Source organism: Carassius gibelio, chromosome A1, assembly GCF_023724105.1.
Source record: "Carassius gibelio isolate Cgi1373 ecotype wild population from Czech Republic chromosome A1, carGib1.2-hapl.c, whole genome shotgun sequence".
NCBI lineage: Eukaryota > Metazoa > Chordata > Actinopteri > Cypriniformes > Cyprinidae > Carassius > Carassius gibelio.
In genome coordinates, this window is record NC_068371.1 from 36,392,924 (window position 1) to 36,420,420 (window position 27,497).

The window sequence follows — 27,497 nt, forward strand, 5'->3', positions numbered from 1 at the left end:
TCTTATAGCTTGAAGATAGAAGCTGTTCTTAAGTTCTTGTTCGTGATCGGATGGATCAGAAACGTCAAACAGGGTGGCAAACAGGTGATGAGCAGGATGAGTGCGGTCCTTGATGATGCTGTGGGCCTTTCTCAAGCAGCGAGTTTGATAGATGTCCCGTAAGGCTGGGAGTTTATGTCCAATGATGAGCTCTGCTGTTCTCACCACTCGTTGAAGAGCTTTGCGGCCCAAAGAAGAGCAGTTGCCGTACCATACAGTGATGCAGCCGGTCAGAATGCTCTCAATAGTGCAGCAGTAGAAGTTAGACATGATGTTAGAGGAGATGCCAAACCTCTTCAGTCTCCGCAGGAAGTAGAGACGCTGACGGGCTGTTCTCACTATGGTCTCTGAGTGAAGGCTCCAGAAAGTTCCCCAGAGATGTGAATGCCAAGGAACTTGTAGCTCTTAACTGTCTCTGCTATCTCTCCGTTGATATGAAGGGGAACGTTCCACAATCATCTCCTTGGTCTTGCTGACGTTTAGAGAGATTGTTATCAGCACACCATGCTGTGAGTGCATTAATCTCATCTCTGTAGGATGTCTCATCGCCATTAGTGATGAGTCCTAGGATAGTAGTATCGTCAGCAAATTTGATGATGGTGTTGGAGCTATGCTTAACAGAGCAGTCATAAGTGAACAGGGAGTACAAGAGAGGACTGAGTACACATCCCTGTGGGGCACCAGTGCAGAGTATAAGTGAGGAGGAGGTGTGATTGCCAATTCTGACCACCTGGGGTCTTCCGGTCAAGAAGTCTAGGACCCAGTTACATAAGTGCCTGTTAAGACCCAGATTTTTCAGTTTGGCTATAAGTTTGAGGTGAGGATCTAAATGCAGCACAATTCATTAACAAAAATTATAAAATAATATAAACAAAGCAGATAAACCCAGACAAAGCTAAAAACACACAACAGTTCACATAAGCAAAACAACAACCATCAATACTTCAAAATAAGATTGCATAAAACACAAGACAGGGGAACATGTATATTATACATTAATACTCTTCAAAATCACAAACAGATCTACTGAATACCTCCCAAAACAAGAGAATTGGGATTCATCACTCAAACCTTTTCTTCATTTCCTTTCACTTTTCTATCATCTGGTGGTCAAAAAGATGAAGCACATTTTATTGCCAGTTGCACAAAGTTAGTTTAGAAGCAATAAAAGTTATCGAAGCAATTATTTTAGTTTTTTTGTTGCACTTTATTTTACACTGTGCACTTACCTGTACTTGTAATGGGTATAACTATTTAGAGAAAATACCATTTTTGTTGTTATTTCATAGTTAATATCGTTGTGTCCTGTAGTCTATGATGCAGTACCAAAAGACTCCAGCAGAGGGTGAAGCACAGGCACATGGGTTCCCTTCCCCCACTCATAATACAGAAGTTGAGGGCAGTGTTGCCAAGTCTTTGGTTTTTCTGGTGAACTGGACAACTTTAACACTGTTGCAGCGGGTTGCTTTTCATGTCCGTCGGTTGAAATGACCCCAATGACTTGATATTTTGTACCTGGAATGCAAATTTTACAAGGGAAACCCACCAAAACGTGTATGTTATCCCCTAAGCGCTATTGTTTAATGTGGACGCCCCCTCAAAACTCGATTGGGCTAGTTTTGGCTATTTTTGAATAATGATTGGGCGGGTTTTGTTCATGTCTGTCTGTTTAAAATATCCATGTTTCCTTTTTTCAGGTAATCCAATCTCAATATCCTAATAGTAATGATCAAATGAGTTTGAGTACGGTGTTCGTATAATTGTTATGTGTCCGTATTGTGAAAAAAGGGATGTGATTGAGTAGCACATGGTGAACATGAATAGTTTTCGATTCTAGGCTATCGTTAGCACATGTAACATACTGTACTGTTAATACAGCTAGCAAGTATAAGAGTGTCTAACAACACTTATGAGGAGAATGCAGTATTATGCTGTTAAAATGAGTTTAATTTGACGCTATTATTTCTTCACACGTTTTATAAACGTTTGTGTATAAAAATAATGCAATGATGTTATATGCAAGTTAGGATGCATTTATTGGTTATATTGTAAAAATTGAATGGTTCTTTCACCCACTCATAATGCACAGAAGTTGATGGAAACTCATCTGTTCATGTCTGTCTGTTTAAAATGTCTGTGTTCTCCTTTTTTATGGAGAGTATTCCAGTATACTTACTTCAGAAAATACTGGAATATATAAGGAACTCACATGGGTTAGGGTTAGGTTCAGGGGAAGGATCAGCGATAGTACCAAGTTATTAAAATAACAAGTACATAGTTTGTACATTTATTTGATCTGTTTATTATATCATTAATTTGATGAGATCAGAAGCAATGAGGCTTATGACAGCAAATATTACACAAAAAATATATTTCTCAATCTTTGTATAAAATTATATGTCATACTCTAAAAGCATATCACCATTAATCTTTGGAAAGGGAGTAAATGAGGACCAAATGATGTATAGGTGGTTATTTCAAGATTCAAGATTTTTATTCGTCACATACAAAATTATATATAGCATATATAACCAGCAGTGAAATGTGAGTCAGGTCCGCTCCATGGACAGTGAAATAATTAAAGAAAACAACACAGATGAAAATATACATAAATATAGCTATGTACGAATGAAATAAAAGTAAACAATAAAAATATAAGAATAAAATATAAAAAAGATGTATATTGTAGAATTAAATATAGAACGCAAAATAATGTGCATGAAAGTAAACTGTAGTCTTAAATATTAAGATATACAGGGATGTACAATGTGCATATGTGCATTATACTGTAGTCTTAAATATTAAGATACACAGGAATGTACAAGAAGCAAATGTGCAAACAGGGTGACACTGTCAGTGTGTCTATGTGAGGTAGTGAATGATGAATATCTTACTGATAAAGTTTCCATTAAGTGGAGGCATGAGGATGTTAAGAGGCTGGTTTTGAGTTTAGGAGCCTGATGGCCTGGGTGAAGAAACTCCTCCTGAGTCTCTCGGTTTTTTCCATCAGGCTACGGAAGTGCTTACCAGATGGCAGCAAAGTGAAAAGATGGTCACTGGGGTGGGTGGAGTCTTTGGTGATTTTAGCAGCTCTACTTCTGCAGCTTTTGATGTAGATGTGCTGCAGAGAGGGGAGAGCAGACCCTGAAATGCGCTCAGCTAAGCGCACAACTCTCTGCAGGGCTTTGCAGATTATTTTGCTATAAAAATGTAATATATTGGAGGTGAAAATGAATCCATATGACTTAAGATTGAATATCAGCTTTTTGAAACTTTCTTATGTACTGATTGCATAAAAAATAAAATATTACAAATGTATTCTCATGCGAAATCAGCAATACTCAGCATGAGTACACACCATCTACAGACGAGGATGTGTAACTACATCCTGCAGTGTTTCAAACAGTGTAACATCTTTAGGATTTCCTAAAACTTCAGGTGTCTTTCTTTTCTCATATATAGCATTAAACTAGTAGGATTGTACAAACTATTGATAATATAAATTATGAAACCAGAAATATTCATATGTAGATAGCAACTCATGAAAGACCCAAAATATGTGCTGTTAATTTCCATTCTCAGTATTAATATTCACCACTTCTTTCCTTCTGTCCTTGTATCCTACAATAGTATCAACAATGATGAAAAACAAAGAAAATTTGAGAGAAATGCTTATGCTGGATGTCAAACTTTATTAGGTTCCTTCAATAAAGATACAGTAAAACAAAATCCACTGATAGAGCAGATAGAAACTTTAATACAATCAGTTACAGATTGAGTTTAACAATAAAATGCTGCTTGAAAATAACATAATTCATCTTCAATCCTCCAGTCAAGAGATACTAAACTACATTATTAATTATGTTACATTATAATGTTACTTTAAAATTAAAATGTTAAATCATTTTTGTGAGTGCAGCACAAATGTGTAATGCACAATATTGGAAAGACTGGAAGAAAAAAACATTTCTGCAAACTGTTATAAGCTCAATTAAACAGTAAATAAACACTTCAAAAAGGTTTAAGAAAATTCCTTTTAATAAACAAAGCATCAAGATATGGTGTTTCTGAGGAGCATCTGTATTTCTGAGCAGTAATTCTGTGAGGAGAGTTTAATGTGGATCTGCTGAAGTTACTGCTAGATTCTCATAATCAGACGATCTGGACTGAAGATGGAGAGCCGTGTAGGTATCATCAGGAGGTCTGGAGTCACCAGACTGTGAGAGACAGATGAACAGAACAGTCTGTGTTTATATGGATCAGCTGAATGTGAGAGTAAAAACTGTTTGAGATATTTACTGACTCGGATCGTGCTGTAAATGTCAGCTGATGTTCTGGACGCTGGATCCAGAGCTGTGTATGTTTCATCACTCGAGTCAGCCGTCTACAGAGAAAGATTGTATTTTATTTATAGCTCAGTGCAACAACATCATCAAATATTGCAGTTGAAGAAAGAGGTGTGTTTGCCTGCTTTTGATTCATGTCTTCAGTTCCACATTCTCTCTGCCTCTTCCTTCTGAAAACAAGAGAAAACTATTAAAAGGTTAAAACATCACATACATTAAAAATACTAAAATCAGGAAAAAGTCTTTTTTTTTCTAGAAAATAAGATAAAGTTTGCATATATTTAAAATTTACTGAAAATAAAAAATAATAATTTTGTGTCAAGACAAACTTCATTCACCTCCTGAACACAATGATGATGACGATGATGATGATAAAGATCAATCCTGCCACAGTCCCAGTAACTGTTTGAAGAGCAGCTCTCTGAGTCCCTGAAAGATGTTCATGAAGATTATTTCACACTTTCCACACTATTTGTGGTGGCACTTCCCTGCCCCCTGTGACGAGTCAGCTGCCTCCTCCCTGATTATCATCGGCACCCCGTCCTAAATCGCCGTCCTTCACCATGCTCCCGACAGGAGTGGGTATGTGAGGGAGGGGCGCTGGATGAGCCAGGGCTGGCGGCGTGTGATGGGGCATCAGGGGGGGAGCTAGGGGGTAATTGCGATCTATTATAAATAATAATAATAGTTTCTTATATTTTGATCAAAATGACCTCGATCAATCATGGCAAAACGATTACTTTTTGACTGCGAAACTATCGCAACAGTTGAATCACTTGTCACTTACAGCTAAAAGCGCTACTTCGAAAGTTTCTATGGCATGCGTTTCTTTCCAGCATTTGTAAAAAGTCGAGGACTGAGAGAGACGAGGAGTGAAGCTTCGCTTTTGTGCCTGGTTCAACTTGTGTTTGAGCACACAAATAGGGTTGGGATAAACTATTATGTTTTAAACGATTAATCTAGCGATTAATTTTTTCGATGCATCGATTAATCAAATGATTAATTTTTTCAGACCGATTCAATTTCGATTATCTCCCCATTAATTGACTACTAACAATTTATACATGTTGATTTACATATCTGAATGAAAACAAAAACATGAATTCCTCAACATTGCAATATATGTTTATTGCTCTTAAAATTACAAAATAAAAGACTGACTAAGAATGCATTACTTTGCACTTGTATAGAGATAGCATTCAATAAAACCTTGAAGCCTTGAAAACACATAGCTTACTGAAACAAGCTTACTGAACACATAGGGCCTAGCTTACTAAGAAAAAGTTCTTCTTTCAGATGAAAATAACAACAACTTGATGTCTAGCATTCAATAAAAAAGGGTCACCCAAAATACTTGTTTAGAGCAATTGAAAGAACACAGTTACCAATGTGAACTTGAGGGCTTCAAGCTAATACAGAGAGTGGTTTTCCAAAAAAATAAAAAATAAATTAAAAGTGGGAGCCAGCGGCCTGTCATGGAGAAAAATAAAAATCTCAGAATGCTCCACGTGAAACTTTGGCGTTCCGCCCTTTTTCTATCGTGTCTAATGATTTAGGTTAATATGCATAAGGAGAGAGAGAGCAAGAAGTGCTCGTGTTGTTTGAAGACTGTGAGTGCACGCAGCCGGGGCTCTCTCTCGTACGCACCCTGTCAGTCATTCTATTCTACATCACTCAGTATCAAATAAGGCTTTGACAGCCGCCAAAAAAAAAGATCAATGCAGAAAAACCCCTGGATTGGTTATATAACATTGGACAGAATGTTGATCCGGCCATCGCGTAAATTCAGCGCACATAAGGTAAACGTTTTTTAGAGAAACAAAAACAGGTAGACGAATCGATGAGCATATAATACGTCGATGTCATCGATGACCTCGACGCGTTGTCCCAGCCCTACACACAAACATATCTTTTCAGGTGAGTTATTGAAGTCAGATAAATTATTATTTTAGTTCCGTTCAACTATTTGTTTCTGAAGTTTTATCATTGTCCTGTGTAACAAACAGGTAACGTAGGGAGCAACTTAGTGCTGACTCGGATGCTCAAAACTATGTTTATTTTATCTCTGAATATATGAATGTATGTTTTAATCATGAAACATTTAATGTGATTCAACATACCAATATAATTACTAGCTTCTAAGTCGATTTTATATACAGTAACGTTACTTTTCTATGTAAACACGCTAACGTTAGATGGATGTGAATAACCGTGCTCTCATCATATTTGAGTTCTAGATATAAAGTCGAGATAAAATTAGGAACCTACAACAAAAACCATCTAATCTTTGCTCAATAATAATTTTTTAATGCATGAAAATAAACATTTTTTGCTGTTTTTCAAACATGTTAATGTTGATATGCTTTGCTTATGTTTTGATTTGTATTTATGTCAGTCAGTCAGTGAAATGTGGAAAATGAAGAGAAAGGCAGCAGATATAGCATCCTTCTTCAGGAAGAGTAGCTAGAAGCAGCCAAATGACTCTAAGACACAGGAGAATAATAGGCAGGATGAAAGAGAGAAAGAACAGACTGACCCAGAGAGTGAGGGAGAAGAATTTCCAGAGAGCACAAGCCCAAGAGAAATGTTAGGTATACCTCCACTCACACACAATTGAATACTTAAGCACAATAACCGTAGAATCAAACTAATGTAGGTTGTTTGTACTAGTTTAACTAGTGACGTAATTTGGAAACAGCTTGTAAGTTTGCTGAATTTTAATTGTTTGCACTTGAAATAAAATTCACTTCAGTAAATAATTTCTTGTCCTTTTTAAACTTTTCATTATCATTGGGAGATATGTATTCTGTTTCCAAAGTGAAAGTTTTATTTTATTAAATAACTTGAGGGTGAGTAAGATTATGACGCTCAGGATTTTGGTAAACTTTAATAAAAAAATGCATGTTATATGCATGTGCTGTGAGGATTTGCAACACTTCTGTTGTCAAACTCATGAAGATGTTTTCTTCTTTACTGGTGTTTTTTCAATTTGCATGTGTTTTCTTAAGTTGCAGCGTGTTGAGCTCTCTTGGCCACCGTACTGATGCCACACCGACTGTGTCTGTCATTTGCTCCTCCCGCCACACCCCATACATAAATATGCAGATTATTTTTCTGCCAGCACAAGATGAAAAGGGAGAGATAGAGGTTTCTCCGGTAACAGTTGTATACAAAGCAGCGCTGAGCTCACAAACTGATTTATCAGGCATTACTCACGCGACCCGGCCCGCCACAAATAAATTAATGTATGGGACACTGCTGAAGAGAGTTAAAACTGAGTGTTTATAGTTAATACCTTCAACACTGACTGAAACAGAGTCTGATCTCTGAGATCCATGTTGATTCTGAGCCTCACAAGAGTAGCGTCCGCTGTGACTGGAGCTAAAGCTGGAGATGATGAAACTCTGTCCAGATCCAACAGATGAGTTTTGATTCTCCTTAAACCATCTGAAGATGAGAGCAGGAGGTTTTGAGTCACTGCTGCAGCTCAGAGTCACTGAATCTCCCTCCACTATTACACCAGACGGACTGATGGACACCGAGACGCTCTTTGGAGGATCTAGATTAAACATATTTAAATGATGAGAATAATTACATTATTCATCTCATCACCTTCTCTTATCATTGTTAACAATTACTGAAGTGTCTCTGCGAGCTGAAACTGAAAGAGATTTTATTTGAGTGATGATCAGGAAGGTTAAAATATACATCTGAATAGATGCACCCTAAATAAAACAATATTACATGTACTGATTTATCAACACAGATTCATAAATCACATTCATTTGACATATTAGTAGATTAATAAAGAAAATGGCATGCAGTCTGTATGATTGGGCTGAATTTATCAAACGAATCGGAACTAAATTCAAAAATCTCAGAAAATAATAGACCAATGTTAATGGACCAGTTTGTACTCACATTCAACATTAATATAAACAGGAGGAGAGATCAGACGCTCATATCCTGAAACAGCACACTGATAGTTTCCTTCATCTTGACGACTGACTGACTGCAGCTGAAGCTGATTCTCTTTCACGGTTCCTGTAGTTAATCTCTGTGTGCTTCTGAACCAGATGAATGTTGTTTGTTGAGGCAGAGAGCAGCTGCTTTTACATTTCAGAGTGACTGAATCTCCTTCTTTCACACTCTGCTGTGTCTCCACCTGCAGGTCTGACACAACAACAGCAACAACACTGATTCACCATCAGATTAATAAAAACATAATTAAATATTATAACAAATGAAAGTTTAAGGTGAAGAAACTAGTTCAATTAAATTCAAGTTTATTTGTGTAGCACTTTTTACAATAGAAAACATTACAAACCAACTTTACAGAAAATTACGTTTCTATAATATTTAGTAGTAGCTTATAAGTGGTGACTGTCAGTTTATATGCATTTGACAGGATTTTTCAGAAAAATTAATACAAGACGTAGTCAACCAGACAATGAATATTATTAACAGCAATTATTAAAAGACTAGTGAAGAATGAATCATTTACGTTGATGCATTTAGCAGATGCTCTTATCCAAAGTGACTTACATTGATTCGACGTAAATATTTTATCTGTTCATGTATTTCATGGGAACTGAACCCATAACTTTAGCATTACTAGTGTCGTGAGCTACTGTTTAAGATACAGGAATAACAGGTGACAGCTGTATAATGTGTGTTTGTGTGTGTGTGTGATGTATTTCATGAGAGGTCACTAACTCTACCGGTGACGTCCAGCTGAGCTCCAGGAATCCCAATCCATTTTCCACTCTCAATGTTTGTAGTGAATCTGCAGTAGTAGATGCGTTTATCAGCTTCTGTTACATCTGTCAGAGTGATACTGTAAGTGTCTTCATTTTCTTCATCACACTGAACTCTTTCACTCTTTTCTGGAACTGAACACAGCTTTGGTAGCTCTCCATCAGGTACAGCAGATTTGGTCCAGAAGACTGTTTTAATATTATAATCACTAGGATATTTTAAAGTACAGGACATTTTCACTGTTGTTCCCTTTAATGCACAAACATATGAAGGGCTGTAATTCACTCCCCAATCCTTCTTATCATCACCTCCTGAAACACGAAACACAGATATGACGAATATTATTAGGCTTTAATGAATCTTTCATTTCTTTTAGTTTTCTGCTGATGTTGAACTTGTGAAATAACTAGTGAAATATTTCACTAATGTAAATGAATCAGTTTGTACTCACCTACTCTAAGATAAACAGGTGGAGAGGTCAGATGTTGATATTCTGAAACAGCACACTGATATCCTGAAACAGCACACTGATAGTTTCCTGCATCTTGACGACTGACTGACTGCAGCTGAAGCTGATTCTCTCTCACGGTTCCTGTAGTTAATCTCTGTGTGCTTCTGAACCAGATGAATGTTGTTTGTTGAGGCAGAGAGCAGATGCTTTTACATTTCAGAGTGACTGAATCTCCCCCTTTCACACTCTGCTGTGTCTCCACCTGCAGGTCTGACACAACAACAGCAACAACACTTTCTCTTTTTCACCATCATCTTAAAGTGAGAGTTCACACAAAAACTAAAATTCAGTCTTTATTATCTTCATCACTCTGTTGTTGTTCTAAAGCCATGTGGCCTCTTTCTTTTTCAGAACACATTGTTAAAAATGTCCTGCTTGACATTATCCATTTAATAGCAGTTCAGGCTGTTTACATGCATTGTACAACACATGAAACAATGTCTTTGTGGCCAAATAAATATTCTAGCATTATTTCCTTTAATCTCTTCTTTAATTTATTTTAATCAAATGAGACTGTCAAAACAGAAGACTAAACCGAATCTCTTCTGGTAACAACATAATATCTATAACAATAATGTACAGCTCTAAAACAATGCAAGTCAATATTCAGTTAAACAGATAAAATTAAATGTGAATGGTGATCTTCTTCAGGCTTTAAAAACAGGATGCAAACGCATTCAGAAACACTCTCATGCAGCTCATGTTGTATATTGTCTGTTGTGGATTCTCTGCATGGTGTGCATCTTTTGTTAAAGAATTAAGAAAGTCACAATTTATGGTCATTACATGAACAACCTATCAGGACATTTTATGATGTTTCTCTTTTGTGTTCAGAAAAAGAAGGAATGTTATACGACAGATGCAGTTACATAATAAAGTGCTTGATGTGTGTGTGTGCGCATGTGTGCGTGTGCGTGTGCGTGTGTGTGTGTGTGTGTGTGTGTTTCTGAGAGGTCACTAACTCTACCGGTGACGTCCAGCTGAGCTCCAGGAATCCCCGTCCATGTTCCTCTGTTTGTAGTGAATCTGCAGTAGTAGATGTGTTTATCAGCTTCTGTTACATCTGTCAGAGTGATACTGTAAGTGTCTTTATTTTCTTCATCACACTGAACTCTTTCGCTCTTTTCTGGATCTAAACAAAGGTTCGGTGGATCTCCATCAGGTACAGCAGGTTTGGTCCAGAAGACTGTTTCAATCTTATAATCACTAGGATATTTTAAAGTACAAGACATTTTCACTGTTGAACCCTTTAATGCACAAACATATGAAGTGCTGTAATTCACTCCCCAATCCTGCAGACCATCACCCCCTGAAACACGAAACACAGTTATGAGAGAGTGAGGTGGTGTTTCAGGTGTTTTGATCCAGTGCACAAAAAGTATCTTTTTATTTTGACCATTTTTATTTGTTAGCTAAACACTCATGTTAGTATAAAAGCTACTAAGAGTGAAGAGCTCGATCATCTTTTCAAAGAGTGTTAAAGTGTCTGTATAGTGACTGAAGACTCACCCGCAGTCATGACCACAAAGATCAGAGGAAGTGACATCATGAGTGATGTCGCCATAGTGATTTCTGCAATCATAAAACTGACAGATATGACTTAATGAGCATCATCTATATACATCTCAAACTCTATTGTCTTGATAATGGATAGAGATGGTGATGATTTCTGAATAGTTCAGTGCTCAGTGAAGGCTTGACATGTGCTGAGGAGGTTTCTCATGTCAGGCTTCATGTAAAGATCTTCACACGTTATTTACATACTCAGATAGCACAGGTACGTCTGCAAGATGTCTGTTAAAGATCGCTTCATCTGGAAAGCACCTGCTGTGTACAAATCTCTGATAGACATCTTATGACAATTTTAAATGCATTCTACATCATAAACATCTTGAAGACATTTTTTATAACATCAATTTAACATCTGCTAGGAAACGTCCAATGGACATATTGTAGATGAGCAAACACTCTAAAAAACACGTCTTGCAGACTCAGACATCAAACAGACGTTTCTGTGATGTACGTGTGCTATCAGGGTATGGATCTACAACATGTATCTTCAACTCATCACCACATTTCTACAAATATGTGTTGTAGCCCTTCAGAATTATTTTACCTAATGTTAAATAATGGTAAAAATGGTCTTACCACGCTGCAGTGTCAATGTCTCAGTGTCGGCACCCAAATGAGAGAAATATCAGCAGCTTCATGTGTCAGTTTTCACACATGAATCTGCATTTAAAGATTCCTCTTTCTGCGTATGCGTAACACCATCTCAACTACACAACAACAACTAGAAAAGTCTCCAGATCCAAACAAATAAGCTTCAGAATTCACTTTTGTTAAATCTTTGTGAGAGAATATGTGAAACGTGATTGCTTCGTAAAAATACTCATCATGACTGCAGGAGTATCAAGATTTTTTAATAGATAAAGGTTTACAGCTCTTAGGTTCAAGATCCTCTTTCTGACACAAACTCTTGTTTAACTTATGAAGCAATGATGCAACGCAACTACATTTACACAATCAGAAACATTAGCAAATACCTGGTGTTTAAGTGAGTCAGTGGCAGTTTCTGACCAACAACACAAGCACTTACACACCAGACTGACAGCAGATAGTATTAAATGGGTCATATGATGCGATTTCAATATTTCCTTTCTCTTTGGAGTGTTACAAGCTCTTGGTGCATGAAGAAGATCTGTAAATTAGCAAAGACTAAAGTCTCAAATCCAGAGATATTCTTTATAACAGTTAAGAGTCAACCACGTCCCCCTAAAACATCTCATTCTAACAAATCCCCACATGTCTACATCACTATATGGGAAGATTTGCATAAAACCGCCCAAATGTTCACGCAAAGAAAGAAGGCGTAACTTTCATTCTTGCTGTAGTATTGTTGCTGTCGCCACCGCCGTTGTAGAGATTCTCAGTGATTCATTTTTAAAGCAAATTCTTTTTTTTTTTTGGCCTTCCAAAAGGGGATTATATCCGTTTCAACATGACTAGAGCTGATCCGTGCTGGTCACTGAGGAAATATATCAACTTCATGCTGTGGATCACTGGATCGGCTTTCACTGTGGACAAAGCGGAGACCAGCCCGCTTGGATGCAGCAAATGCCTCGTTTATAATGATTTTTTTATCATTTCTGTCTTGTTGCACTGGTTAAGGGTCATAACATTTCCATTACACTCCAATCACAACACACTGGACAGCTGGCCAATCAGCGTACACCTCACTTTTCAGGATGAATAGCTTTGAAAAAATAAATGTGTTTCAGAAAGATGAGGCATAGAGGAGAAACAATAATGTATACTATATGGAAAATTATGTTTTTTTTTTACCTTAAACCACATAAACACATTGAATTACACCAAATACACAAAATAAAGTACTTTTTAGCAATGTCATATGACCCCTTTAATGTCATACTTGCAGAGGTGTCAAGTAACGAAGTACAAATACTTCGTTACTGTACTTAAGTAGAAATTTGGGGTATCTATACTTTACTTGAGTAATTATTTTTCAGACGACTTTTTACTTCTACTCCTTACATTTTCAGGCAAGTATCTGTACTTTCTACTCCTTACATTTTAAAAATAGCTTCATTACTGTGCTATTTCATTTCGGCTTGTTTTCATTCCGGCTTGTCATCATTCAAAAAAAAAAAAAAACCTATCCAGATAAATTGCGCCATCCGGATGGAGTGAATTTGATTGTGGTTGGATGAGAAGTATAAACACATACCACTCCGACACCCTATTGGCTTGTACGCGATCCATCGCACCTGCACATGACACAAATCACATCACAGTGCAGCCAGGACATAGACAGTTTTGGGTTCGTTTATCAAAATATATTTCTTAAAAGTAGGGTTGGGTATGGAACCGGTATCCGATCGCCTCAGAGTCAGTCCGCTTAAATTTCACATGAAACCAGCGTCAGACCGGTCTCCTCCCGTCTTTCAGCGCGCTCTTCAATCCGCAGAGGCGCAGACCGCGAACGGAGCAGCGCATGCGCACTTAAACAAACAGAGGACACAAGGTATGTGTTTATCGATAGTTTGGTAGAATATCCATATCTGTGCAGTTCTTTGTCATAAATACAGTTTACAAAAGGTCACGAGGTAACAGTCGGTTTCTCGTCTGTAAAGTTTTCACTCATCACACCACAGCCGTTTCCTCCAGCGAAAATCTAGCCCTTAACACATATGAACGAACGTATACTTTAATTACACTTATTTAAATATACTTAATTTAATCATACGTACTTTATACATACACTACTGTGCAAAAGTCTTAGACACGTTAGTATTTTCACTTAAAAGAATGGTGTTCTGCCAGTTATTTATATATTTTGCTGTAGTGTGTCAGTATAAAATATCAGTTTACATTTACAAACATTCATTTTGCTGTTGTCAAACTGCTTGTGCATTCAAAATAGCACTAGATTATTATTAAAATTAATGGCAAACTGATATTTCCTACTGACACACTACAGCAAAATATATAAATAACTGGCTTAAAACCCTTTTTGGGGTGAAAATACAATTTTTCCATAAGACTTTTGAGCAGTACTGTATTTTAAAAACGACATTGTTGCTACTTTATAAAGAATGAGCATACAGTAATTCACAGAACTGATTAAAGACAGTGACAGACAGCACTCATCTTAACTAAATATCAGAGTGAGTGACAGAGATACAGTAGAAATATTATGTGTGGTTTTGTATTAAATAATGACAAAGATTGTGAAATACATTTATTAGCATTAGATTAAGGGAAGCACAACTTGGGAAATGAGAGCATCCAAGCTGAAAAGCTATGGATTTATTTTAAATATTTCTTTAAAGTTATCCATAGTTTTTTTGTGGTTCTTTTTTTTAAAGTATCGGTTCAGGCACCGTTTAGGAGCCGGTACCGTTTTAAAAGTATCGAAAAGGCACTGGACCCTACTTAAAAGTTATTATTTCTCACTGGCTCATTTACCAAATGAGTGCTTTTTCTTCGTCATCCACAAATTAAACTACTGTAAGTAGTTTGGTAGCGAGACGTTTGAATAAATTAGCGTTTTCTATTGATGATGCGATTGACAATGTTGTGATAAGTAGGCTATACCAACTTTGTAACTTTGTAACTCGTTGTTGTACCAAATACAAGAAGCTATCAATCAAGAAAGTATCAGGATTATGATTTCTTTTTCAGTTTTAGTTTTTGATTAATCACTTGGATTAATCATTCATTTTGACAGCACTATAATGTTTATTGTAAATAGACAACCATACAAGTGTAATTGTTACTAAGCCTGCACCAATGTTCTTGTCCATTGCCCTCGCAGATTCCTGCAGCTAAGCTTGGATGTACATTTACATTCCATTAAAGCTTATTGATGACAAGCCTCTGAAGTTTGACTTTTTGCACCATAACAATACTTAATGGCATTCATCATATCTCTAGTCCTTTAATGTATTTGCATTGTACTAAAGTGCGTTCATTTTAAATGGGCATATATGCGGCTGAGGAAGACCTGAAGGTCGAAACGTTACTTGATTAAATTCCTCTGGAGCAGTAGTTTTCAGTGTTCAGACTTCACTTCTTTATTTGTCTATATCATTCAGTTGTCTTGCACCTTCGTCCTAATTGGATGTTTGGGATGTGCACACCATTTTTGTATTTTCATATATGCGGCTGAAACAGGAAGCCTAGTGCTTCCCAAATTTTTCAACATGAACATTTTAATATAACATTATAGTCATTATGGCCTATGGCCTTTAGAAAAATGTTTTTTTGAGGCGGTGGGGTAGTGCACAATAGGCCCCTGTGGTGCGGCCTAAGCTTTTGTTCTTAATGGCATTTTTTTCCCCTTACATTACTTTTACTTTTATACTTAAAATAATTTTTTTTAAAACAAGTACTTTTACACTTTTACTTGAGTAAAAAGCTTGAGTTGATACTTCAACTTCTACAAAAGTCATTTTAAACCCTAGTATCTATACTTCTACTTGAGTAATGAATGCCAGTACTTTTGACACCACTGCATACTTGAGGCGAGGAAGAGTGAGAATCTAAATGCAGCACAGTTTATTAACAAAAATGATATAAGAATCACGTTTCCTCGACTTTGTTAACAAGCCCAGCTTGAAGTCTGGCACCAAGATTTAAAGGGACACTAAGTAGGAATTACTCCCATCTAGTGGTGAAATTGTATTTTGCATTCAAACTAATTTTGCTCTCCAGCGCCTCGCTTTTTCAAATGCGCGTTGCACCTACGGTAAGCGATATGTACCAAATTGCTTCTAATAGCACTTCGTCGAGTTTTCCTTCAGGTGAACAGGTGTGTTATTTCAAACAAACTGCAACATGACAACTAACAAACGAATGTTACAGTATGAATTACTGACTGTGGAAAACATGAAATATTGTAATTAGTAGTTATGTCTTCTTTATTCGTTATATTTTCTGAATAATGTGGATTGTTAGATATAAAAAAAATATTGTAATATAGATTGTAACACAAGAAACAAGAAAACTGGCCACTTCAGCGTCTCTTTTGAAATCTTTATCCAGCATTAGCTCTTTCCACCTAGAAAAAGCTTCCCCGACATTAACTCTTGTTTTCTGTAATCTACGGTCACGTTTCCTTTTACGTTCTATTTTTGACTGTTTTGGCGACGATGTTTTCTTCTCCTGTGGCGCAGCACATGTATGGTCCATAATAAGAATGCAATCCAGACTTTTAAACTTGCTGGTGCAGTTTCAAGCGCCTCTCACTGCTCTGCACCTCCGTTTCTGGCTCTGACCGAAAACGCGTTGTGGAAACGCGTTGGCTTAGTACTTTTTGTCCCTCTCTGCTATTATAGTTTTGCAAGATGGCGGAACTACATGGAAGCCTCCGTCGACCTACCCGTCCCATGTATATAAAGATAATAAATTCTTCATTTACGAGGATTAGTTTAAACATTGGCATAGGTATTTGTACACCATTGAGGGCATATTTATGAATAAAAATATTGATTTTAGATAATAAAATACCTAAAAAGTTACTTATTGTCCCTTTAAAGACCAGTCTCCGCCCATTTTCAGGCACGACCCCTAATAGGTAAGTTATACCAGTTATTATTTAATCATCCACTTTAAGATTTATACAAAACTTAATTTGGTAATTAAAACCAACCACCACTCATTTGCAACCATAATATAAAACCCCCATATATTAGTTGTCACCAATCTATTTCTTTTTACAGATTGAAATATTCAGGTACCCCACAACACAAACAAACATAGTTTCACCGGATCCTTAAGCTGCCGGCACTTCTTCATCTGAAACTTGCATCCAAAGCATGGCAAGAAGCTAGAGGATGCAGTGTCTCATTCCCTACTAAGGCAAGCACCCAGCTCTCAAACGAGGGAGAGTTCGACCTACCGCATTTTCCAAAGCTGGAATAGCTAGCAATAATTTACATAGCTGAGGGAGCACAACCCAACACTGGTTGAGTGGAGCACAAGGTACCTGGATCTAACCAACTCAGAGAAACGAAACGAAGTGGAGCACGTAGCCCTTACCGTGCAAGTCTTGTGTGCACACTTACCACCTATGTGGATTTTAGAAAGTGCGCAAAGTGTTCAATGTGTTCAAGATGCTCCTGCCACACTTACTGTCGCCGGCAAACTTGTTGGTGTTTTTTCAATATATGCTTCAGACATGGTTCATAACGATGCCCCCCCCTTCATTTTCATCATTTCAGAGTTTCATCAGCCATTTCAAACAATTATTTGTCCGTCCAGTGGGTGATTCTTCAGTCAGTGAACAATTGTTGCATTTACGTCAAGGAAAGAAATCAGTGTCTGAATATTCTCTAGAATTCCGAACCCTGGCCGCAGCGAGCGGATGGAACGAGAAAGGCTTGCTGACGGTGTACCGGGAAGGGCTAAATCCCGCACGGCTACAACTTGCCATCTATGACAATAATATGGGGTTAGAAAAATTCATGCAGCAAGCCCAGCGAGTTCACTTGAGATCCCAATCATGTTATCGAGAAACACATGCCCCAGTTCCTGTTAACCATCAGCCCCTTCCTGAAAGAATTCCTGAGTCACAGTCAGAACGGATGCAGGTGGAAACCAAGAGACTGACACTTGCAGAATGAAACCGCCGACGAGAACTCAGATTATGCCTTTACTGTGGAAATGAAAACCACTTTATACGAACCTGTCCATCTCATCCCCCGCGGATAATGGTGAGTTCAGTCCTTCCGAAACCCTTTGTGTGACTATGAGATTTTGAGATCTTGCCATTTCAGCAACGGCCATTATTGACTCCGGATCGGCCGGTAACTTCAGGGGAAACTCGCCAAGGCACACGACCTCCGAAGAACCAGAAACCCAAAACAGTATTCAATCTATGCAGTTACGGGCGAGCTCAACCAAGGGTATGTGACTTCACAAATCGCACCCGTCACTCTCAGTGTAGAGAATACCCATCACGAGCCTTTCACCCCTTTTTTTATTCTCACGAACAGCCAGGCTGAAATAATCCTAGAATGCCCTTGGTTAATCCAGCACCAACCCTCGATAGATTGGGCTACTGGGGAGATTCTGAGATGGGGCTGCGATTGTGTAAAATTAAACCATGTACATTCCCCTAGGGACAAACCCGACTACATGGTGATTAACCCTTTAGGCGCCAGAGGTTTTTTCCTAAAACGTTTGATTTTGACATCTTAATTTCAAAAGGCTATATCTTAAAATGTATAAAAGATAGAGACTTTCTGTCAATTATAAAAATATTAAGGATGACCCAATGTTTATGTAGGGATTTTATTTTCCCATCTAATTTGCATATTATGTCGTCATATGGGGGTGGTGATCTTGAATTATAGAATTTTCATGAAAAGTCACATGTTTAAATGATAAAATGCAGCACTTCTTTCCTCAAAAAAATGTCCCTCACCTTCTGTGTGCTACAGTATTGTTCAAAATAATAGCAGTACAATGTGACTAACCAGAATAATCAAGGTTTTTAGTATATTTTTTATTGCTACGTGGCAAACAAGTTACCAGTAGGTTCAGTAGATTGTCAGAAAACAAACAAGACCCAGCATTCATGATATGCACGCTCTTAAGGCTGTGCAATTGGGCAATTAGTTGAAAGGGGTGTGTTCAAAAAAATAGCAGTGTCTACCTTTGACTGTACAAACTCAAAACTATTTTGTACAAACATTTTTTTTTTCTGGGATTTAGCAATCCTGTGAATCCCTAAACTAATATTTAGTTGTATGACCACAGTTTTTTAAAACTGCTTGACATCTGTGTGGCATGGAGTCAACCAACTTGTGGCACCTCTCAGCTGTTATTCCACTCCATGATTCTTTAACAACATTCCAAAATTCATTCACATTTCTTGGTTTTGCTTCAGAAACAGCATTTTTGATATCACCCCACAAGTTCTCAATTGGATTAAGGTCTGGAGATTGGGCTGGCCACTCCATAACATTAATTTTGTTGGTTTGATACCAAGACTTTGCCCGTTTACTAGTGTGTTTTGGGTCATTGTCTTGTTGAAACAACCATTTCAAGGGCATGTCCTCTTCAGCATAGGGCAACATGACCTCTTCAAGTATTTTAACATATGCAAACTGATCCATGATCCCTGGTATGCGATAAATAGGCCCAACACCATAGTAGGAGAAACATGCCCATATCATGATGCTTGCACCTCCATGCTTCACTGTCTTCACTGTGTACTGTGGCTTGAATTCAGAGTTTGGGGGTCGTCTCACAAACTGCCTGTGGCCCTTGGACCCAAAAAGAACAATTTTACTCTCATCAGTCCACAAAATGTTCCTCCATTTCTCTTTAGGCCAGTTGATGTGTACTTTGGCAAATTGTAACCTCTTCTGCACATGCCTTTTTTTTAACAGAGGGACTTTGCGGGGGATTCTTGAAAATAGATTAGCTTCACACAGACGTCTTCTAACTGTCACAGTACTTACAGGTAACTCCAGACTGTCTTTGATCATCCTGGAGGTGATCATTGGCTGAGCCTTTGCCATTCTGGTTATTCTTCTATCCATTTTGATGGTTGTCTTCCGTTTTCTTCCACGTCTCTCTGGTTTTGCTCTCCATTTTAAGGCATTGGAGATCATTTTAGCTGAACAGCCTATCATTTTTTGCACCTCTTTATAGGTTTTCCCCTCTCTAATCAACTTTTTAATCAAAGTACGCTGTTCTTCTGAACAATGTCTTGAACGACCCATTTTCCTCAGCTTTCAAATGCATGTTCAACAAGTGTTGGCTTCATCCTTAAATAGGGGCCACCTGATTCACACCGGTTTCTTCACAAAATTGATTACCTCAGTGAGTGAATGCCACACTGCTATTTTTTTGAACACACCCCTTTCAACTAATTCAACTAATTGCCCAATTGCACAGCCTTAAGAGCGTGCATATCATGAATGCTGGGTCTCATTTGTTTTCTGAGAATCTACTGAACCTACTGGTAACTTGTTTGCCACGTAGCAATAAAAAAATATACGAAAAACCTTGATTATTCTGGTTAGTCACATTGTACTGCTATTATTTTGAACAATACTGTATATTGCACAATACTGAATGCTCAGGTAAATAGTAAGTAGTAAACAAACTGTGTAAATCATTACTAATAAATGGTAGAAACAAACCGAATGCATGTAGCGGTTGGGATTTTCAATTTACTACATGCAGCAGGCACTCTGATTCCATGTATGGGGCGCATATATATTATTCATATGACACACAAACACAAGTTGACAAGACCTGTTTAGTTCAAAAGTTATGCCCCATGTCACATCGCCTCTGCTTCTGCTATGAGCAGCGCGGCCAGATCTGCCTCGCGCACGCGCCGACTACTGTCAGTGTCATTGTGACCCCACCTTGCCTCCTAATTGTCCTATGAATACTTCTATTCAGAAACACATGGTTATAACAGCCAGAGAAAAGACTAAGACAGAAATCAAGGGTCAAGAGCCCAACTAAAGCAAACACTGATCTCTAACATGGTTACTTCAAATGAAACAATAAATCAACATCTAAACCTTAGTTCATTCTCAATAAGATCTTCTGTAGACGTCTGACAGAAATAAAGTCAGTCTGGTTATTAATAAGTGGAGCTGGAGATGCTGTTTGTGGGGTTGTTTAATCAGATCTTGAGAGATTTCATGTATTTTATTTCAGTTGATTTCATCTAAGTCTGTGTCTGAAGTCAGTTGTAGTAGTTCTTGTGTTTCTCTTTTCTTCAGTGATTCTGTTTGTTAACAGCAGCTGTCCATCACTAATTCTCAATCAGCACTTAGTTAATCACTTAATTACTTAAATGCAAAGTTTAAAAACTTACATGGTTTAAATCAATGCAATCTGTTTACTCAAACGGTTTGAGTAAAGTTGACTTATTGGGTTTTACAATGCACTTATTAAACTTCCCTGATCATTATATATATTGTGGCGAGGTGAGGAACTACACGACAACCGATAGACAGAGAAAATCCCCGAAGGGTGGATTTATTGAAAGACTTTGTGCTCTGAGTGAAGACAGTGCTCTCCGTAGTGCTCCAACTCCCTCATGCTCTCTGTGCCTTGAGTGGTGGATCCCGTGCTGTGCTCTCCTGGTTGGGGCTGACGGTCACACGCTGCTCTCTATAACAGAGGAGGAAAGAGTTAGTGTCTGTGTCGGGAGACATTCCTCACCATACTGCTTTCCTCCCCTGCTTAAGTAGACGCCGCTTAACGAGCTGCAGGTGCGGCCGCTCAGCCCGTGACGAGCTAGTGCCGGTGATTCCACTGTGTTGCCAGGGCGACGCTGACGAGCGCTCGGGACACACGTCACACTCCCCCCCCCTAAGCGTCGACCTGCGCCTGCGGAACAATGGGGAGATATGGGGAGGGTGGGGAGTGGAGCCTGACAGACCTGCGAAAGCTGCCCCCATCCTGGAGAGGCCGTCCGCGTTGGCGTTGGCTGTCCCCGCCCGGTGTTGTACGGTAAAGTGGAAGTCCTGAACCGCAAGGAACCACCGGGTCACCCTGGGATTGGTGTCCTTAGCGCGGGCCATCCACTGCAGTGGCGCATGATCTGTCAGCAGGGTGAACCGGCGGCCGAGGAGGTAATAGCGAAGCTCCAGGACTGCCCACTTGACAGCCAACGCTTCCTTCTCCACGGCGGCATACCGTTGTTCGGTCGGGGTCAGCTTCCGGCTAATATAGATCACCGGGTGTTCCTTGCCGTCCTGGACCAGGGAGAGAACGGCTCCCAACCCGGTGTCTGAGGCGTCGGTTTGCACCAGGAAGGGGCAGTTGAAATCGGGGGCTCGCAGGACTGGCTCCGTGGTGAGGGCTGACTTCACCTGCTGGAATGCCTCTTCCGCTTCTGGACTCCAGGCTACCTTCTCGGGTTGCCCCTTCCTGGTCAGATCTGTCAGGGTAGAGGCTAAGGAGGAGAAGTTAGGGATAAAACAACAATAGTATCCCGCCAACCCCAAAAAGGCTCGTACCTGGGTCTTGGTAGTGGGCCGCGGTGCCGAGAGGATAGCTGTCACCTTCTTTTCCTGGGGGCGGATGAGGCCGCGACCCACGCAGAAGCCCAGGTACTTGGCTTCGGAGAGAGCCAGGTGACATTTCCAGGGGTTGGCGGTGAGCCCCGCCCGGCGGAGTTCCAGCAGCACCCTCCGGAGCCGCTCTAAATGCTCCCCCCAGGTCTCTGAATGGATGACCACGTCGTCAATGTAGGCCACGGCGTAGGCCATATGGGGCCTCAGCAGGACATCCATGAGCCTCTGGAAGGTGGCGGGGGCCCCGTGCAGGCCGAAGGGAAGGACCCGGTACTGCCAGTGGCCACTAGGGGTTGAGAAGGCTGTCTTGGGCTTGGCTTCCTTAGACAGAGGGACTTGCCAATAACCTTTGGTGAGGTCGAGAGTCGATATGAACCGGGCCCTTCCCAGTCGATCCAGGAGCTCATTGACCCGGGGCATGGGGTAGCCATCGAATTCAGAGACCTTATTTAGGCGGCGGAAGTCGTTGCAGAACCTTAGGGTGCCGTCTGGCTTCGGGACCATTACGATGGGGCTGGACCAGGGACTCCGTGAGGGCTCAATTACCCCCAACTTCAACATCTCCTGTACCTCTGTCTCGATCGCGTGTCGCCGAGCCTCCGGGACACGATAGGGCCGCTGCCGAACGATAACTCCTGGTGGTGTTCGGACTTCGTGCTGGATGATGGTCGTCCGCCCTGGCAGGGGGGAGAACACATCCAAGAACTGACCGACCAGGTGCTGCAGTTCCGTCTTCTGGGCCGCGGAGAGATTGGGATCCATGTCCACAACCACGGGAGAGGTGGTGGCGAGGGCCGAGAGCTGGGGTCCGGTCCCCACCCAGCGCTTCAACAGATTTATATGATAGAGCTACTCCTCTTTTCGGCGACCTGGTTGGCCCACTTTATAGGTGACGGGTCCTACCCGTTCGGTGACCGTGTATGGGCCCTGCCAGCGTGCCAGGAATTTACAGGCGGAGGTGGGGACCAGAACCATGACGTGGTCTCCCGGCTGGAACTCCCGTGGTTGGGCGGCCCGATTGAAGAGGCGCTGCTGGTCTTGCTGGGCCTTGGAAAGGTGCTCCTGGACCAATGGCATGACCCTGTCGATCCGCTCTCTCATGGCCTTGATGTGCTCGAGGGTGGTCCGACATACCGCAGGCTGTTGCTCCCAGATCCCGAACAGCACATACGGGATCATTTGGTCCCAGTCGCGTTGGTCCTCGGCCACGACTCGTCGCAGCATCTGCTTAAGGGTCTTGTTAAAACATTCCACGAGCCCATCAGTTTGTGGATGGTACACGCTGGTCCGGATCTGCCGGACTTTGAGGAGCTTGAGACATGAAAGGGGTGCCCTGGTCGGTCAAGATCTCCGCTGGTAGGCCAACCCGACTACTCAGTAGGAAGAGCTCCTGTGTGATGTTCTTTGCGGTGGCCTTGCGGAGGGGAATGGCCTCTGGGTAGCGGGTGGCATAATCCACCATAACTAGGATGTGTTCATGCCCCCGGGCGGACTTCGACAGCGGCCCCACCAGGTCCATCCCGATGCGCTCGAAGGGCACCTCTATGATAGGCAGCGGGATCAGCGGGCTGGGGGGAGGAGTATGTGGCGATGTCCGTTGGCACGTCGGGCAAGCTTGGCAGTACCGCTTGACATCCGCCTCCAGTCCTGGCCAGTGGAAGCGATCCCGGATCCGTTGCGCAGTGTTTTGAGCGCCGAGGTGGCCAGCCATCGGGTGGGCATGGGCGAGTTCCAACACCGTCTGGATTTTGCTTCGCGGTACCACCAGCAACGTCTTTTCCTCCCCCCTTCGCTGCGCGACACAGTAAAGCAGGCCGTTTTGGATGACGAAATGGGGGGTGGGGTGGGGAGCCGGTTGTAGATCCTCTCCTTCCGCCACCCGCACTTGAGACCAGGTGTCGCTCATTTATCAATCACTCCACCGACCTTGCCCGGTTCCCATGGCTCTCGATCCCGTCCCACTCATCACATACCCCCATCGCCCCTCGCAGGCCGGGGGTACTCCCGAGAGACTGCGCTCTATTCAACACCCCCCCCCCTCCGGGGGGGCACCGCTCGCGGTGACCTGTGGAAACCTGGGGGTAGGACAGACGAGGCTAGAGAAAAGGAGATGGAAGGTGAACGAAGATCCGTTTTTCTCCTGTTCCCTGGCAGGCGTGCCTTACACTGCTCGCTCAGCCCAGTGTAATAGAAATTAGAGAGCGAGCAGTCTGGAAAGTGGGTAAGGCACGCCAGATCGAGAAAGTCCCTGGTGTGGTCTTCCAGCGAACAGTCCAGTTGCTCCAGGCACAGGAGTTGGACTGCTGGCAAGGCCATTCCAGGAGAGGGAGGAAAACAAAAAAAAGAAAGAAAAATGCCGCTAAATAACTGTTTGGTCCATGATTCTTTTACAGCGTCTGGTGTGTGAATGAAGGTGCATGATGAAGAAGATATATATATATATATATATAAGGGTTCTTTTAATGATCACAGGAGAATAAGGGCACATCCAACATAACTATACAATAACAATAAATTACAATAGTAACTCAATCACGGACCAGGAGGAACTCAAAAGAAAGGGTATTTAAGCACGAGGGGAGAAATCAGGTGAATGGAGACAGGTGTGGATTAATCAATTAACCAAGTCATGTCAAGTTAAGTCACCTTTATTTATATATCGCTTTAAACAAAATATATTGCATCAAAGCAACTGAACAACACTCATTAGGAAAACAGTGTGTCAATAATGCAAAATGACAGTTAAAGGCAGTTCATCATTGAATTCAGTGAAGTCATCTCTGTTCAGTTTAAACAGTGTCTGTGCATTAATTTGCAAGTCAATGATATCGCTGTAGATGAAGTGACCAAACAAGAACAGGAAAATGACCAAATAAGGAAACAGAAAGTCAGTGAATGTAACAGTGTCTCAACAAACTCTATTATGTTGCTCCTTTTGTAAAGCCAGACACCTGCTACAAATGTGAAAATGCGTGTGAGAATGTTTAGTTCATAATACATATTGCTTACTTAATAGATTTAATCCTTAACTAAAGGTGTGGCAATGCTGGAGAGCATTACACTTCTGTGTGTCTCTTCCTCTTTATCTTTGCGTTTCAGTGCTGCCTTGTTGTGAGCAGCATGCAACACCTTCAGTGTAAAGCATTTTGTGAATATCAACTTCACATGACAAATCGCTCTAGATATGACACATCTGTCCATCGCAACTTGAGGATAACTATCCTTACATTACAATACTTTTGGTAAACATCCACCACCTCAACCGTAGCAACTCTGCTCATAATATCACAAAATAGCTATGTTTTATTAAGTAGTGGCCAACAGGAAGAAAATTAAAAGCTTGTGTACCTCCAGTTTTCTACCCCTTTACTTTCATAACAGTTGTTTGAGCGGAGCCTTGGAGCTTTGACCCTTTTTTGACACTTACTACAGGCCTGGAGGATCACTGGGGCCTCGATTGAGAAGCACTGGTTTAAAGAGCTTCACTCGTATTTATTTTTACAGGATCAACAAAAGTTATTAAACTCCAAAACAGCATTCACCAAACACAGACATTATTTTATTGTTTACTCAGTCTTTTCTACACAATTCTAACACCTTGTCTCACTGTGAATGGTAACAGATAGCAAATGATGACAGTGTTAAGTGTTAAACTGCTGAACTATTAATAGGTATCACACCTAAAATTAACGCCATACTTCCTTTTTCTCTGTGTTTGCACCCTTTTCTCAACAAGTCAATTCGCCTTTAGAAATATATACAATATAGAGTTTCAAACAGCAACACGAAGAGCTCAAAAACATGCATGCATCCTTTAAAAGCAAATGAAAGCATCATCCCCACTATTGTTAAAGATTTGTGTGAGAATGTGAAACATGTTTGCTTTGAGAGAGAAAAAAAAGAACATATAATGGCAAAGATTAGCGATAGGATGTCAATTCATTAAATGACTCAAAAAAGCTGTTTATCCAGTGTAATGAAGCCTCTCCTCCTTTCAGATATTGATATTTTGCTTAGGCTTGCTTACAGCTCTAAGTTACACTTCCTGTCTCTTACACAAATGTGTTTATAGTCACTGTACATGGTCACACAAACACCTTTCAACAAACATCAACACAAATGAAAAATTAAAATTGACCTTATTTATTTCTTACTGTGAACTATCCATCCATTTATATTCCATGGATAACAAAGTCTTGTTTGTTAAGCAGAATTCATTTTTAGTCACTCTTTCATGCTGACTTCGGTGGAGGAAAAGGGAGGAGCAGTTTCAGTGATCACATGCTACATTTCTTCATGCAACTTTAACGCTGCTGTAGATCACAGAGGAATCATCCGCAATTTCAGCATTTGATCTGTTCAATAAGAAGGTAAAGGACAATAAGATGAACCAGATTAATGTGAGCCCATGAATCCTTCTTCCTCTAAACTACCTCTGCCTCATTTTTTTTAAGAAAAACTGAAGAATTGATGTGTTTGTTTGAAGCTGGACTTGATGAAGTGTGTCTCACCCGGCAGAAACAGCAGGACGGTGATCTCTCACATCTCCATACTGACATCTGTCCTCCGCAGTCACGTTCCTGGTGTTTCTGTAGTGCTGGACGCTGGCGTACTGAACCTCGTCTTCCTCTTCAGCTCTCTGGTGCTTTCTGGGTTTCTTGTGAGAGATGCTGGCGTACATAAAATCATAAGGATCAGCTGCTTCTGAAGGATGTGTGGTCATCTGGTCAGTCACGGCTGTGCTGTTGCTTTCCTGAATAAACACACACAGTCTTGATGATCGCATTGTGATCATAATTACGTGAAAAATGTGCTGAAATAGACGTTGTTCTAGACTTGCCTGTCTTGAAATGCCACCTAGGACGCCGGAGTCTCCTGTTTTCCTACCGAAGAGAGAAAAAAGGGTCAACGAAAATGTCATTTCTAGTGAACTACACAAGCAATTACAAAGAAACAGCAAGAAACATATCGACTTAAAAGTGAAATTTGGTAGAAAGACTAAAATAGGAATTTCTTGTGAAACGTACTGTAATACTTTTTTATTCACAACTCACACTAATCTTCATCTACTAAAACACTGCAATGTTTGTAAAAAACTAACAATTAATTTTTCATTCCTTTATAGATATTTGTTGAATATGAATTGCTTAATAAATAAATAAATAAAATATGGAGTACTGTTCAGAACTTTTGGAGGTCAAATCCTGAAAAGAAAATGGAAAAGCTGCTTTAGTTCTCATGATGTGCTGGAAATGATTTCCCTAT

The 27,497-nt window shown here is 40.3% G+C and overlaps 1 protein-coding gene and 1 long non-coding RNA gene across 14 annotated transcripts in view; both read right to left on the minus strand.

Annotated features, from left to right (window-relative positions):
- LOC128019235 (B-cell receptor CD22) overlaps positions 1-27,497 on the minus strand; it is a 77,646-nt gene that overhangs the window by 25,395 nt on the left and 24,754 nt on the right. For 3 of the 13 annotated variants that reach the window (XM_052605308.1, XM_052605309.1, XM_052605305.1), the window contains exons 7-9: positions 27,073-27,115; positions 26,744-26,985; positions 24,693-26,587 (exon numbers count right to left, since the gene is read on the minus strand). The exons of 1 other annotated variant lie outside the window; for it this stretch is intronic. In XM_052605308.1, coding sequence (XP_052461268.1) covers positions 26,527-26,587; positions 26,744-26,985; positions 27,073-27,115 — 346 coding nt within the window. In that variant the 3' untranslated portion in view covers positions 24,693-26,526. Of the gene's footprint in view, positions 1-3,972; positions 4,257-4,342; positions 4,424-4,506; positions 4,556-4,723; positions 4,815-24,692; positions 26,588-26,743; positions 26,986-27,072; positions 27,116-27,497 lie in introns of those variants that run through there. 9 more of the 13 variants (XM_052605315.1, XM_052605310.1, XM_052605319.1 and 6 more) reach the window with 7 other exon arrangements.
- On the minus strand, positions 10,822-12,861 carry LOC128019447 (uncharacterized). The gene is made up of 3 exons (XR_008185157.1): positions 11,803-12,861; positions 11,164-11,240; positions 10,822-10,963 (listed from the first exon to the last, which is right to left on the minus strand). It is a non-coding gene; the product is annotated as an uncharacterized LOC128019447 (long non-coding RNA).